The sequence below is a fragment of the Taurulus bubalis genome (assembly GCF_910589615.1).
Source record: "Taurulus bubalis genome assembly, chromosome: 9".
NCBI lineage: Eukaryota > Metazoa > Chordata > Actinopteri > Perciformes > Cottidae > Taurulus > Taurulus bubalis.
In genome coordinates, this window is record NC_136597.1 from 27,724,692 (window position 1) to 27,741,391 (window position 16,700).

Sequence of the window (16,700 nt, forward strand, 5' to 3'; positions counted from 1 at the left end):
TCATAACTCAATATGTGAACATTCTCTAACCCAAATCATAACTCAATATGTGAACATTCTCTAACCCAAATCATAACTCAATATGTGAACATTCTCTAACCCAAATCATAACACAATATGTGAACATTCTCTAACCCAAATCAGAGCTCAATATGTGAACATTCTCTAACCCAAATCATAACACAATATGTGAACATTCTCTCTGCAAAGGTTGACTTTGATAAAGTGAAGCAGAACAAAGTTAGAGAGGGTTTAGAACAGAGAACATTCAGGTGAGGACTCCAACATTTGCATTAGGGCACATCTGTGACATTTGAATTTTGTTAAAGTGACACAGACGTTAACAACCTGAATGTTGATAATTTGATTGTAAAAGACAAGAAAACAAAAAAAGACTTTCACTTTGACTTGTCTATAATAACTTGAAATATGATCGAGTCTTAAGTTCAATGACTTGAGACTTGACGATGACTTGTCTTGAGTTACATTAGACTTTATTTGTCTCAGATATTCTATCAAACTTCACTCAGGCTTGTCCTGAATGCCTTGGAGTTGATTTGAAAGTGCCTCGAGGCTTGACTCTGACTCTCTAAAACAGGGGAGTCAAACTCATTTTCACCCCGGGCCACATCAGCATCATGGTCGTCCTCAAAGGGCCGGTTGTAACTGTAACACCATATACATTTAACTCCTCCCGAACATAATGTTAACTGTCTTTGTGTTCGATTATTGTTTATTCAAGTGTAAAAATATTGTACATGCATTTATATAAATATATATGGAAGCAAATTTCTCTGTTACTATGACAGAAGTCCATTTAATTTATGGTTAAGAAACCCACATTGCTAAAGATCAAACTTAAAACAGAAGAAAATAACAAAGACAAAGATCAAACGCACGTTATTATATTAACTTTCTTCAAAGCTTTTTTGTCACAGTTGAGAAGGACATAACTGGTCCAACAAATAATTGTGAACAAATAAAGACATGCATGTGGTCTGGGGCAGTGGTTCAACTGGTCCGGGGCAGTGGTTCAACTGGTCTGGGGCAGTGGTTCAACTGGTCTGGGGCAGTGGTTCAACTGGTCCGGGGCAGTGGTTGAACTGGTCTGGGGCAGTGGTTCAACTGGTCTGGGGCAGTGGTTCTACTGGTCTGGCTGCAGGACCCACCTTGACCCCTTCATGACAAGCTGAGATCCAATGCGAGGAACATTTTCAACTTCTCAAATTGATGTAATGATATGGTGCAGTTTGAACCTGAGAAAGTCCACAATATCACAGTATGCCAACACAAAAAAAATGTTTGAAATATTCCCTTTTACACTCAATTAAAAACTAAAAAGTGCATCTTAAGGACATGAGGTAACACAACACACATAATATTATTATAACTTCAGCCTTTTTTAACAGACTCAGTGTTTTCATGCACAAACATGGAATAAAAAAGTCGGTAATGAAGCTTAACTATCACAAATAGGCCAACGTGTAAACTCATGCAAGTAAAGCGTGTTGTGAACGCAGCATTGAGGAGTGTGAATAGATGGTGCTCTTTCAAAATAAAAGCACATACAAAATCCCCTTCAAAATAAAAGCCCATGCAAAGGTCCGCGATTCACTGAAAAGGGGTCCGTGAAGCCGTCGCGGGCCACATAAAATGACGCAGTGGGCCGGATTCGGCCCGCGGGCCTTGAGTTTGACATATGTGCTCTAAAAGGACTAAAACTTGACTCTGACTCATCTCTAATACTTTGACACTTGACTTGGACATGTTTTGAATTACTTCAGACTTGACTGACTCCCCTTGAGGGTCTTGGGACTTGATTTGAGACGTATCATGAATGCTTTCAGACGTGACTCTGACTCGTCTTTGACTGGTCTCAAAGGACTAAAGACTTGTCTGACAAAGACTTACTCTGAAATGAAAATTGACTCAAATGACTTGGACTTATATTTAATAACTTGGCCGTGTCTTCTTTTGAATGATGAGAGGCTTCAGACGTGTCTAGAATTACCTACAACTTTTAAAAACTCACATTTGTTCGGAGACAATCTCTTACCTCCGTATTCAGCCTTTGAATCTTCTCCTTCCTCCCGTTCATCGCCTCCTCTTTTATCCTCTTCTCCTCCTCTTCCTCCCTCCTCGCCCGCTCAGCTCGAGTGGCCTTCTCCTCGCGCTCCTTCCTCCTCTCCATCTCCACCCCGGCCTTGTCTTCTTTGAGGCGCTCCTGTCTCTGGAGTCGGCCGGAGGACGAGACCGAGGCCTGGACGGTCTTCACGGGGACGGCTTTTTTTATCGTGTCCTCCTCTTCGTCCTCGTCCTCCTCGCCTCCCTGGCTGAGCTCCTGCAGGCGCTGCTGCCGCCGCCGCTCTCGACGCTGAGTCCAGTCGCTGAAGCCCTCGTCCTCCTCCAGAGCCAGAGAGCTGCTCGGCTTCAGGTCGCCGTCGTACCTGAGGAGATAGGATTTCTGAGTTTTCTTAAGCTGTAAGCCATAATCGGCAATATTAAAACAATAAAAGGCTTGCAATATTTCAGTTAATTTGTAATGAATCCAGAATGCATGACATTTTTGTTTTTTTAATTGCATTACAGAAAATAAAGAACTTTATCACAATATTCTAATTTTCTGAGGCAGTCCTGTAAATGACTCTACTTCTCTTGATGTATTCCCTCAGTAAACATTGTAAACATTTATGTTTATGTCTCAATCTCTAGTGTCAAGTCTTCTTGGTCTGGATCTGGTCTCAAAGGATGAGTGCAGCTCTGCTATACAACCCAGACCTCTTTCCACACGGTTGACCTTTACTTTACAGTTTTTTCTGAATGCTTCAACACTAACAGTGATTCTTGAAGCACGATTTCTGAAACCAGGAACACTTTTAGCCAATGTGTCTACCAAGTGAGCCAAACTGAATGCACCTTCTCTGCTTTACACTCAGTTTGCAATTCATTAACACACTTCTAGCAACACTGTAAACATTGGTCTCTACATTGCTACACTATTTTGCCAATTGCTTTTCCACATTGACACGTGTGAAAACACTTTTAGATCATGAGTTCACTTACAAATCAAAGCTTGAGCTCTATGAATAGGTAAATATAAAAATATATATAATATATAATATATAAATATAGCTCTATAAATAGGCCACAGGTAAACATTTGGTTTGGACAACAATGGAGGCCAATATTGGACAGAGAGGAAGAGGAGTGAGAATTAGAGGAGGACGAGGACGTGAAGAAGTAGGACGGGGAAGAGGAAGAGGAAGATGAAGAGGAAGAGGAAGGGGAAGAGGAAGAGGAAGAGGAAGAGGAAGAGGAAGGGGAAGGGGAAGAGGAAGAGGAAGGGGAAGAGGAAGAGGAAGGGGAAGAGGAAGGGGAAGAGGAAGAGGAAGAGGAAGGGGAAGAGGAAGAGGAAGAGGAAGAGGAAGAGAAAGGGGAGTCAGGAACACAATAACTGCTCTTTTTTTTCTAACACAAATGTTATTGTTTTCTTCAAAAATTAAACTTTTCTTATTTGTTTGCATTTGGATACCTGTGTGTGTGTATGTGTGTGTGTGTTTACTACACAGAAAAAGCAAAAGCCACAGGTGTTCTTCATTCATACTATCAGTGCGTAGTTGCTGCTTCGTGTGCTTATTCAAATGATGGTTTGTGTTGACTGTATTGACACAAAAACAATGTTTTTCAAAGAGTTTGAAGAGTTTTTCAAGAATTGTTTGCTTTTGCAAGAGATATATAATGTTTTGCTGGTTTGGTGTAAGGTTTTGTGGTTAGTGTGTAGAGTTTTGCAAAAATAGCCGATAGTTTCAAAGATAGTGCCTAAGCGATCAGAAACAACTGTAGTGTTGATGGAGTGAACTTGTTATTGGACACATTCTCAACAATTAGCACAACGTCTCCAGCTGGGGGAAGTAATGAAAGTGTGTTTTGTGTTTCCGAGAGCTAGCAGAAAGGAATTCACTCGGCATTCCCCAGATGATTAAGACGCGGCCGCCCCGCTGCATCATGGGAGTTTCTCGGCAGCTCATCAGCCTTAACGAGCAGCGAGGCCTCCGTCTGTGACACCTGGACGGATTCCTGAGGTCTGGGACATCCGTCAGGAAACAGTGTGTGTGTGTGTGTGTGTGTGTGTGTGTGTGTGTGTGTGTGTGTGTGTGTGTGTGTGTGTGTGTGTGTGTGTGTGTGCGTGTGTTGGTGTGTGTGTGTGTTTATGTGTGTGTGTGTGTGTGTGTGTGTGTGTGTGTGCGTGTGTTGGTGTGTGTGTGTGTTTATGTGTGTGTGTGTGTGTGTGTGTGTGTGTGTGTGTGTGTGTGTGTGTGTGTGTGTGTGTGTGTGTGTGTGTGTGTGTGTGTGTTTGGACCGAGGAGGAGGGACATAGAGACACCGTGTACCATACAATCTGACTTCTTCTATACAACTGGAGGATAAACCCCCTGGTGGTCAGGAGAGAGAATGCAGCTTTAACACATGAAGCATAGACTTCCCCTGGTTCAAACTCTGCCAGAACTTGACCTCTGACCTCCTTGGATTCAGAAACCATCCATTAAAACATTAAAAGAGGATTTTGGCGCAGCGTCTCATACGGAAAAGCTTTTAATTACAGGCTGCAGCCGCGGCCCGAAAGCAGCTGATCCCTGTGATGTGATGATGGAGGACAAAACTGTCATTAAACTGAAAGTCGGCTGCAAGCTTTGACACGGCAGGAGACGCTCCGCAGTAAACATTCCTCTGAGTTGAGTCATGAGGAAGCAGCTGCGCGTCCGTCTTCTCGTCAGCGGGGGGCGGAGGTGGTTCTCTCTGTGGAAACACCGTCTCTTTGGGGGGAACCTGTGCAGCCGGGCAGCGAGGAGCGCCCGCTCCCACAGGAAGCCGCTGGACGTGAGTGAATGATGTCGTGCGCTTAATGACTTCCTGAGTTCACACGATCACGTCGACGTGGAGTTACGTTTAACGTTGGAATGTTTTGAGATCCTCCTGGTCCAACCTCGTGAAGCACTTTGTCTTCAGAAGTGATGAATAAAGTTTATTCTTACTCATTATGTGTAGGCTGTGTAAACTGTCCAACCATCTTGGAATACGACCGTTGCAATGTTGTTGTTTTTATCAGCAACCAATAAACAGGAAGTGACCATATATGGACTGAGGAGGAGTGATGAAGAGACGCCGTATTTGTCTCTGGTAGAGACCTGTCAATCACCTTGTAGCCCCGCCCTAAAGCGTCCCCTGAGACCACAAGCTCATGTGTACATACAATCTGACGTCTTCTATACAACCAGAGGAGTCACCCCCTGGTGGTCAGGAGAGAGAATGCAGCTTCAACACATGAAGCATATACTTCTATACAACCAGAGGAGTCACCCCCTGGTGGTCAGGAGAGAGAATGCAGCTTTAACACATGAAGCATATACTTCTATACAACCAGAGGAGTCACCCCCTGGTGGTCAGGAGAGAGAATGCAGCTTCAACACATGAAGCATATACTTCTATACAACCAGAGGAGTCACCCCCTGGTGGTCAGGAGAGAGAATGCAGCTTTAACACATGAAGCATATACTTCTATACAACCAGAGGAGTCACCCCCTGGTGGTCAGGAGAGAGAATGCAGCTTCAACACATGAAGCACAGACTTCTATACAACCAGAGGAGTCGCCCCCTGGTGGTCAGGAGAGAGAATGCAGCTTCAACACATGAAGCATAGACTTCTATACAATCAGAGGAGTCACCCCCTGGTGGTCAGGAGAGAGAATGCAGCTTCAACACATGAAGCACAGACTTCTATACAACCAGAGGAGCTCTCTACAGGTTTCTGCTCTGTACGTACATGCCGTCCTCTGCCAGCGTCCCGTCCTCCGGTGACGACTCTCCGGTCAGCGAGCCGCCGTTGGACCACCTTGACGCCTCCCGGGTTCTGCGGCGATGTTCCCTCTCCAGCTCCTCGGCGTCCTCCACGCTCCTCTGAGCCGTCAGCCTGCGGACCAAGGAGGACGGGTGTTTAAAAAAGTATTGTGATTGCAGATTTGACATTTTACTGAAGAGAATGTTTGTTACTTTACTATACTTCACTATACCTTCTGATAAAGCTGCAATATTCTAACTCATTCATAACTTTCTTCCACCTCTCAAAATGTGCAATATTCCCATATAACTCTCACTTTTCCCTATGTTCACAATCCAGGACCACCCAGGACTTTTTATAACTGTTATTTGACATTCCCCTCTCCTTTGTTGAGCACTCTATCTGAAAGTGTCATATTACCACCTTATAGTGTTTTTATGTTTTATATTTTTTTCTTTCTTATTATAGTGTGTTTTTATTTCGTAAACTGTTGACTCTGAGAAGTCCAATGTGCCTGGACTGTTGGTCTCTGCACAAATGGCAAATAAAAAACCATCGCATAGAGAATACATGAATCTTCACACTAAAGGATGTTTCCATCCAGTTCTTCCTTAAACGCTCATCCTCAATGACACAATCCCCCAAAATCCCATCAGTTCATTTCAGTACTTTTCCGTTGCGGCTCGTGGAAAACTATAAAAGTATAAAAGCTTGAAAGGAATCAAGTGGAGCGCAGAAGGCCATCTGTTCATTAAACACTGAGGATCCGTCTTCACACGATGACTCATCATTAAACTCTCCGTTGTGAGTTCAGGACGACGAGGATTTATTGATCTGTGACTTTTGTTAGAAACATTTTTTGAGACAAAGTAATGAAAATAGTTTCAACCACAATGTTTTTGCAGAGGAAGTGAATTTACCAACAAACATAAATGTCTGAACTTCATTATGTGACTTTCATCTGCTTTGCACACAGAAAGAGAAACTCCACATTCTGCTTTTAATTAATACTTCAGGCTTTTCAAAATAAACTCCACAGGAAACGGCTGAGTTAGATATAGTAAAAGATTACGGTTTGGGTAAGTTTTTTTGTGACGTGAATTATAAACAAATTGATTTCCTGTAATATAAACAAATCACAGCGTATTAATTATGTGTTTAAATGTCCTGACAGCGGCTGAATCACATGAAGCAGAAGCAGAAACACAAATAGTTTTATAATCCATCAGAACGTGAAACGTCTTGTTTTTCCACAAACATCTGATCCTTATTTTTTCTGCGTTTTCCTACAAAAGTCCAGCAACACGTGGACATATCATCTCGTTACAATGCAGTATTTTCAAAATAAAGTTCCGTCGACGTTTGGGTTTAAAAACGTATATCATGTAATATGTTACAAAAATAACAATAATAATGTGCGCTTTTACCGACAAAATTCCAGCAAAAAGTATCAATTTCTACTCGTTAGATGTGTGCATTCTTTTTAAAATAAACTTCAGAGGAAACAACTTTTAAAGGTTTAGGCAACTAAACTCCTTAGTTCAGTTGAGGAAAAGATCTTAGTTTGGGTTCAAATAACGGTGGAAGTGACGTTTACTGTTCATGATGATGCTGCTTCAGCACCATCAGCTCCATAGATCCATCTGGAGGCTCAGGTGTCCGGTTACTGGGTCACCAACAGATCCATCTGTTCCTCCACTCTCTTTAACGTGTGTGTGTGTGTGGGGGGGGGGGGGGGGGGGGGGGGGGATGTGATCTCTGACCCTCTGGGTACCTTCCTCATCGCCAGATTCACATTTCAAATGTCTCTTCGGGTTACAGAAGTGAAACCGGTGCGGCTAGGCGTTGGACCAGAGGTCTGCTGCTGATAAGCTCCAACTCTCTGTCATCATCACTTCCTCCTCTTCCTCCTCCTCCTCCTCTTCCTCCTCCTCCTCTTCCTCCTCCGGCTGTCTCCGTCCTTCCTGACGAGCAGAGAGGAAGTGACTGACGAGACGGAGGTGGAGAGGCCGGAGTGCAGCTGGATGAGGGTCAGGAACTCTGATGGAGGATGTGCAGCTGACTTTTCAAAATAAGAGCTTCTTCTCAGGTAACATACATTTCAGATGTGTTTAATGGCAGAAGAAGTACTCTGATCTTTGACTTAAAGAGACCGTGAGGAACCTTTATCTGGTCCTGAACCAGTCTTAGGTTAGTCCTGGTCCTCTGTAGACCTCAGTCTAGTCCTGGTCCTCTGTAGACCTCAGTGTAGTCCTGGTCCTCTATAGACCTCAGTCTAGTCCTGGTCCTCTATAGACCTCAGTGTAGTCCTGGTCCTCTATAGACCTCAGTCTAGTCCTGGTCCTCTATAGACCTCAGTGTAGTCCTGGTCCTCTAGACCTCAGTGTAGTCCTGGTCCTCTAGACCTCAGTGTAGTCCTGGTCCTCTGTAGACCTCAGTGTAGTCCTGGTCCTCTATAGACCTCAGTGTAGTCCTGGTCCTCTAGACCTCAGTGTAGTCCTGGTCCTCTATAGACCTCAGTCTAGTCCTGGTCCTCTATAGACCTCAGTGTAGTCCTGGTCCTCTCTAGACCTCAGTGTAGTCCTGGTCCTCTAGACCTCAGTGTAGTCCTGGTCCTCTATAGACCTCAGTGTAGTCCTGGTCCACTGTAGACCTCAGTGTAGTCCTGGTCCTCTATAGACCTCAGTGTAGTCCTGGTCCTTTATAGACCTCAGTGTAGTCCTGGTCCTCTATAGACCTCAGTGTAGTCCTGGTCCTCTATAGACCTCAGTGTAGTCCTGGTCCTCTATAGACCTCAGTGTAGTCCTGGTCCTCTAGAGACCTCAGTGTAGTCCTGGTCCACTGTAGACCTCAGTGTAGTTCGTGACTCAAACACCTGACTCAGACTAAATAATCGACCCCTCAACCTTCTGATCTTTAAAGCATCAGGAGAACCGGCAGCTTCCCCAACATCTCGTCGTCGTATAAAAACCCGACACGACGACGATGGGCTGAGAACTCTCGCTCCTCAGAGAGCTGGTTTCATGTGGTCGTCTGTTCGTAACCTGAGACCGGAGGCCGGCCTGAACACGCCCCCGCCACCAACGCCACCAACGCGTCCAGTGAGCGGCTGAAGTGCCCTCCAGCCCCGCAGGTTCACGGTTACATCGGATGAAACAAAGCCACATTGTTGTGCTTGTTTCAATGGGATTTGGAGGAAATAGGCATTCTATTTTTGACGTCTTTTTTTGAAGTATCGCCTGAGAAAAGATGTTTGGAAGCGGCAAGATGTGATACAACTATGATAAAGAAAGTTTTTATAGATTTGGTGGAAACTAAGAGTTCTAAACACAAATATATTTTACTATTAAAGAAAAGAAAAGTACTGATATTAAAGACGCTGAAACCAGAGAATATTTATAATTTCTGCTTAAAAAAAAGGAAACTATTATTCACAACTAAATAGTTCCAATCAGTTCACTGTCGATTGATTACTCTAGAAATTACTTTTATATATTACATGTGTATAATATATACTACCGTAAAAAAGAGTTGAAAGGTGTATTTTTATTTATGCTAGACTAGCAATTTCCCCCTGCTTCCAGCCTTTGTGCTAAGATAGGCTAGCAGTTCCTACCTGCTTCAAGTATTTTTGCTAAGCTAGGCTAGCAGTCCCCCCTGCTTCCAGTCTTTGTGCTAAGATATGCTAGCAGTCACACCTTGCGTTCAGTCTTTATGCTAAGCTATGCTAGTAGTCAACCCCTGATTACAGTCGTTATGCGAAGCTATGCTAGCCGTCCCCCCTGCTTCCAGTCTTTGTGCTGAGCTAGGCTAGCAGTCATGGCTAGCTTACAGTCTTTATGCTAAGCTATGCTAGCAGTTCCCCCTGCTTCCAGTCTTTATGCTAAACTATGCTAGCAGTTCCCCCCTGTATCCAGTCTTTATGCTAAGCTAGGCTAGCTCTCTTCTCATCTGTCTTTAAGAGAATCCTGAGCGGAATCCCAAAAGGCGTCCCTGTGTCTTTAAGTAACAAACAGTCTTCCAGTGTTTTGAAGACGTGGCTGGTTGCCAGCAGATTTTTCAATAATTCAGTTCTGTGACCGACATCAGAAACCCGACACACAAAGCAGATGAAAGAGCTGCGCCACCTGCCAGCACACCAACACACCAACGCACCAACACACCACCTCCACCTCACACTGTGGGCCTCCGTCTGTCTGCACTTGTTCGGGCTTCAGGCTTTATTGTACGGCGACGTCTCGGCGGAGCGAGACTGAAGGAGGGATTGGCTGTCCGGCGCAGAAAAGGTTAAAAGTATTAGCCGCTCTTTTGTGAGCACACATGCTGTCAGCGGAGGGATGACTCGGTTGAATGACACAATAATAACACGGCTCGCTTTCAGCCGGCGGACAGACGAGGACGGTGGGAAGACGCTTGTGAGGTGAAGTCACCGTCGTGTCGAGGCACGTCGGCGAGCTGAATCACGACAAAGAGACGACGAATAAGTCAAACTGCTGCTCGTCGTTCATTAATACGCCGCGCAGCTTCTGTTGCTTCACCAGCAATGTAACAATGTGTCAATGTGAACAACGTAACAATGTAATAATGTAACGCCACAACGTAACAACGTCAGATGTAACAACGTAACGATGTGACAATGTGAACAACGTAATAATGTAACGCTACAATGTAACAACGTCACAATGCAACAATGTTTCAATGTGAACAACGTAATAATGTAACAATGTAACAACGCAACAATGTCATAATGTAACGACATAACAACGTAAACAAGGTAATAACACTCTCACAACAAAGACACGACAAATTAGTCAAACTGCTGCTCTTCGTTCATAAATACGCCTCCCAGCTTCTGTTACTTTACCATCAATGTAACAATGCAACAACGTAAACAACGTAACAATGGAATAATGTAACGCAACAATGCCACAATGTAACAACGCCACAATGTAACAACGCCACAATGTAACAACGCCACAATGTAACAACGCCACAATGTGAACAACGTAACATTGTAACAACAAAACAATGCAACAATGGAATAATGTAACGTCACAATGTAACAATGTCACAACGTAACAATGTAACAACGTAACAACACTCTCACAACAAAGACACAACAAATAAGTCAAGCTGCTGCTCGTCCTTCATTAATAAAACGCCTCCCAGCTTCTGTTGCTTCACGTCCACAGATGCATGACTCGTTGTTGAGCCTGCGGGTGTAGCTTTAGTATGACTATTTGATTTATTGCATTAACTTGACATGCTGACATTCGTGGTTCCCAGATGACGAACCCCCTGATTTTGTTTATCTTCTGACTTATTCCTCCAACGTCACCCGGAGGTTGACTGTTTTGTTTTTGTAAGAGAAATGTCTCAACTATTTGACTGATTGCCAATAAATGTCAAACAGACATTCGTGGTTCCCAGAAGACGAACCCCTCTGATGTTGTGTATCCTCTGACTTACTCCTCCAGCGTCACCAGGAGCTTGAAGGGATTTTGTGTTTAAACAAAACATCTCAACATATTGATGGAAATTTGGTTCAGACATTCATGTTTCTTTTTGGCATAAATTGTAATAACTTTGGTCTCTTAGTGTTTTTTCTTTTTCTCCTCATCAGGTTCATTTGTACTATTTGTCCATTTCTTTTACGTAGGACTTAATACCTGAAGCTGTAGTTGTTTAGTGCTAATCAGTAATTCCAGGAAATACCCTTTTTTCTACGCTGTGATTGGCCACTCTGTTCAAGGGGCGGGGCTTAGCGAAGGGGAAATTGTGCCAAATGTCACAATCTAGAAATACTGACTCAAAAACACATCTAGAAAAAGCTGCTTTTGTTCAGAATAAAATAATCTTTCCAGAAGATATGCTGGTCAGTTTATTGGTAGTAATTTGATTGATTTGATTCCAGGCATGACAGATTTGTGTCAGAGCAGTTGGTGAGCGGCTGTCGGCCTGAACCAGAACTCTGAACTCTGAAGCAGAGTCTCAGCCAAGTGAAGAGGTCTTCCCTCTTCTCCAAGCTTTCAGATGTTCGTCAGACATCAAGAGGAAACTCATCTTGGTTTAAGGGATATAAGTCTGTATATCTGCTACATTACAGCGGGTCAGACTCCAGCTGTAATGACCAAAGTCCATCAAACCCCCGGAGACTCCAGTCTGCTATGGCTGCAGGTCTGGGGTCTAGACCCCCATGCGGAGCCAAAGGGGCTGCAGCTCGCTGCCTTGAGATCGAAACTTCAAACCCCTCAAAAACTCCAATGCAGCGAGGGCATCTTTCTCTTTGAAGTCCAAAAGAAAACAAACTGCGTATCCGATTTGACCCGGAGCTTTATTTCCTTTTAAGATGTCAAAAAATGAAAAGCAGCAAAAAGCAGAGAGCGAAGGTGAAAAAGCTCGAAGCTGGGAAACAATTCATGTTCCTGCCGAGCGCAGAAAAGTTACCAACCCACGAAAGATTAGCAACTTTTAGTGAGAAGACTTTGAGGAGGTTGAAGGTTAGTCTTTGTTCTTTGTTACAATTATTCAAATGTGTTCAATATACCTTCAGTAGCTAGCGTAGCATAGAGATGCTAACGCTCTCTCTTTGCAGGTTTTTAATGTAGCAACGTAACGTTTTAGAATGTTTTTTTCTGCTTCAACGTTCTCCGGGGAACCGACACGTTCTGTTGACATCAGGCTCTCACAGATAGGACTCCTGGAAACAGGAAGCCCCACTGTTTACTTTCCCTCTGTCCTAATGCAGACGAGGTAGTCCAGTGCCTCCCATCACTCAGCTAACTAGCACCCCTCCCAGCCACCCCAAAAACATTCCTCAGCCTCTTATCTCCCCGTATCGTAAACACCGAGAACACCCGGCCATGTGTGGGGGAGTCAGAGGTCAGAGGTCGCAGAAGTTATGCCTCCTGGATGACATCACCCACACAGAGCTGATTAAAAACAGCCTTGACCGCCGCCATCTGACAACAACATGTAGAGAAGACGATACTCACTGGAGATACTGCAGTATCAGGGTGCTGGAAGTACTCCTTTACTGCAGTTAAAGTACTAATACGTGACTTAAAAACATCAGTAAAGGTACGTAGGTTGTGTCAGTAAATGTAGTGAAAGTAAAAGTATTGATTGATCAGGAAAGTGTTTCATTATATCTGATGTTTCTGGTAACATATATGTAATATTCCTGCTCCAGTATGTTAGTAAATGTTCTTGTTATCCTTCAACCACTGAACACAACAACAATGCTGTTTCTGTTTCCAATGTTGAGCATAAACCAACAACACAACCGGTCATGTGACTTGGCCACGACCTCAAAATATGTTCAAAACAAAAGGCAGGCGGTGCAACGCGAGGAAAGCTGCTGCAGGAAGAAGGGAAGCAGTCGTTAAAATGCAGGAACACAGAGAAGTCAAACAAAAGATTCTTCTGGATCTGAAAAGAAAGTTTATCTGAAGTGGTGCAGAAAGGATAAAGTGACACAAAAGAGATATTCTTAATATGACTATACCAAAAAACTCATTTATTTAAATCTGTGTTTAACCCGTGATGCTAGTTCAGTATGTTTTTATTGTGTTTCTTACTGTGATGATGTCATCTCTCTTGTTTATAGTGTGTTGCTTCTATTGTTTGTCTTTACCATGTAAAGTGCCTTGAGGACCTTTTAAAGCGCTATATTATTATTATTATTATTAGTATTATTAATAAAAAAATACATACTGAACACACAGATTCTTTTTTATCAATAGGCCAACCTTTCCACCAGATGATCTCACCAGATAATGTATATAATTAAGCAGAAATCTGTCAAGTCCAAACTATAAAATGTTATTTTTCCAAACCAATCGGCTGTAATTAAAGTTCCTATGCATCTGAACAGCAACAGGATCAAAGTGAACTTCTTCAAAAGGACACCGATGAGAATGAATCACGCCGTCTGACGCGGACGATGATGGACGCTGAGCGTCATGTTTTAGGAGTGATGTCACCGCCGACGTCCAGACCGACGCCATCTGCTGGTTTATGACTCACAGCGAGACGCCGCCTCCTCCAGCTGGTCTCTGCTCCGGAAACTGTGACTCACTGATTACAAGACTCCAGAAACCCTGAGCTCTGAAGTCTCTCTGAGTCTAGTTCACCTCAAGGAGAAAAACCTTCAACTAACCAAACGTTCGTGATCCAAAAAACAATGGAGCCAGAACTAAGAAGTCCTCACTGATGAAACTGGTCTGAAACAGCTGATGGAGACTCACCACCAGTTTGAGAGGAATCCTGTAAGACCTGAAGGTTTTAACAAGTGGAAATGTGGACTTACTGCGAGTAATAAAGGAAGTAGAGGGTTGTTAAAGTCATTGGGGTTCATCCTCTGGGGAACATTGAGATATTTCACTTAAAACCAGAGAGGTGGACCAACAGATCACTGGCTCCCGCCACAAAAAGACAAATCTTCCGTTTCCGTTGGAAACCAACCTTTATGATACTTTTATACTCATCGATAATCTGCCACAGTTACGTTTAGGCAACAAAACCACTTAGTTATGTTGAGGAAGAACATCGCGGTTGGGCTTAAAATAAATATATAAACTCAGCAAAACGTAAACAACGTAACAACGTGAAAATGTAACGTAACAATGTAATAAGGTAAACAACGTAACAATGTAACGTTAAAAAACGTAACAACGTAAACAATGTAACGTAAACAACGGAACGTAAACAACGGAACAATGTAACGTAACAACGTAACAACTTGAATATGTAACGTAACAATGTAACAAAACAATGTAACGTAACAACATAATAACGTAACAACATAATAACGTAAACATGTTACAACGTAACGTAAACAATGTAACGTAACAATGTAACAACATACTAATTTAACGTAACAACGCATCGATGTAACGTTACAACGTAAAAGATAAAAACAGGCTGGTCTCATCCGAAATTGTTTTGTTTGTTGTCTACGAAATCCCGAACGGACGGATCCAAACAGCTTCGTTCCAGAAGACCGATTGGATTTATTCGTCGCCTAACGTTTCCTCCAGTAACGCCACCGGTGGATTTATTTGAAAAGACATCATTCATGTAAAGAGCAGAATTGACGCGTGTTGCTGGTCCTTAGTGAGGAGACATCAGGAACCCTAATATGAGGATCTGTTGCATAAAGACCAACGTGTTCTTGTTGTTGGACGACTTCGATGACGTCGACCAATCACAGCGCAGACTGCTCTCCCACCGTGGACACGGGGAATCCTCAGAGAAACCCCCGTGAGCCTCTTACCTTTGCTCTTATCTCATCACAGACCACTGGAACCCGACACAGGATGGGAAAACAAAAGCCTGACTCAGGTGACCTCCCACCTGTGACCCGGGTCTCAGGTGACCTCCCACCTGTGACCCGGGTCCCGCCTCCACTTCCCCTCCCAGTGGAGCCGCCCTGAGGCGTCCAGCTCGCCGTCATTTATTTTAACCGCTAATACATTTAGAGAAGCAATCAAGATTACGAGCTGGAAATGGATTATTAATGTAGCTCTTTTGTTATAATTATTTCACGTGAGATAATAAGTGGATTTAAATCCCCCACCACACCCCCAAAACCCTGGTGACCCAAAACAGTCCCAGTAATCCCACTGTTCCCATTAAGACCCCTCACAAACACATGAAAACACTCTTTATCCTGAAACCATGAAATACTTCCTTGGTTTCTCGTCCAGATGACCGGAGAGGATTTGTTTCTCCTCTCGGCTGAATATTAATGAATAATAAAGTGAAGAGTTTAAACATTAACTTCTCTTTGTGTGAACAGCAGAAACAGATCGATCACGAACCTCATCAGGTTCTGTAAACCCTGTTTGCTGGAGTTCCTCCTCAGCAGAGCGTTGGACATGTTGGCCGCTCTTCTTCTTCTTCTTCTTCTTCTTCTTCTTCTTCTTCTTCTTCTTCTTCTTCTTCTTCTTCTTCTTCTTCTTCTGTTCCGTCTAGTCGACACGGAGCAGCTTTCTGTCCTGCAGCCTCACCGAAGCCCAGAGCTCACACTGACGAGTGAGTGTGTGTGTTTCACTGTTAAGACTCTTCTGCTGGTTTCACACACACACATACACACACACACACACACACACACACACACACACACACACACACACACATGCTGGTTGGGAATGTCAGCGGTGCTCAGAGAGATCCCTCCTCTTTTGGAGGCCGGGTTTTTAGTCATTACACCGACCCCCCCTCCTCAAACACACACACACACACACACACACACACCCTCTGTCCTACATGTGGCTTTCATTGAGGAGCTCAGAGGCCCGACATCTCTCTGCTTCTTTCTTCGCTGCCCCTCTGTTCTGCGGGTCATGTGGTCTTCTTCCCTGAGGAGGAATAAAGAAGATGACCCCCCCCCCCCCCCCCCCCGCCCCTTCACACCCCCTCCAAACAAAACACTGAACAATAACGTCTCCTATGGTCAACATTTCAATCTCCCGCTCTTTGCCAGAGCAGATTATCAGAAGACGGCTGATTGTTATTTATATTCATTTTGTTTAGAAGAAAAAAACTTTTGTCAAAATGTTTTCTTTTGGTAATTGTTAATTTTGTGGTTTTTAATGTGATCTTTAATAATGACACTTCCGTAATAAACCCCCCTAGCCGAACTAAATAATATACTTAATCTTTTCTTAAACCTAACTCAGTATTTCATGTTGTGGACTAGAAGCAGTTTGTTTGTGTGATGTCATACGAGTCGTTTAGAAAAGAACGTTGCTTTCATCTCAGTCAACAAATATAATACTGTTCAGTTTGAAGTTTTATTTCTTCTTTTATTGCAACGAGAGAGTTTTGTTCTCTAAAACCCAACAAACCAAATGAAGCC

General features: G+C 43.4%; 1 protein-coding gene across 1 annotated transcript in view; it reads right to left on the reverse strand.

The window, feature by feature from the left end:
* Positions 1-15,881, reverse strand: part of lsp1a (lymphocyte specific protein 1 a) — a 30,680-nt gene extending 14,799 nt beyond the window's left edge. Inside the window, exons 1-3 of the mRNA XM_079223579.1 lie at positions 15,661-15,881; positions 5,822-5,968; positions 2,057-2,447 (exon numbers count right to left, since the gene is read on the reverse strand). Coding sequence (XP_079079705.1) covers positions 2,057-2,447; positions 5,822-5,968; positions 15,661-15,719 — 597 coding nt within the window. The 5' untranslated portion in view covers positions 15,720-15,881. The remainder of the gene's footprint in view (positions 1-2,056; positions 2,448-5,821; positions 5,969-15,660) is intronic.
* Positions 15,882-16,700: the final 819 nt, after the last annotated feature.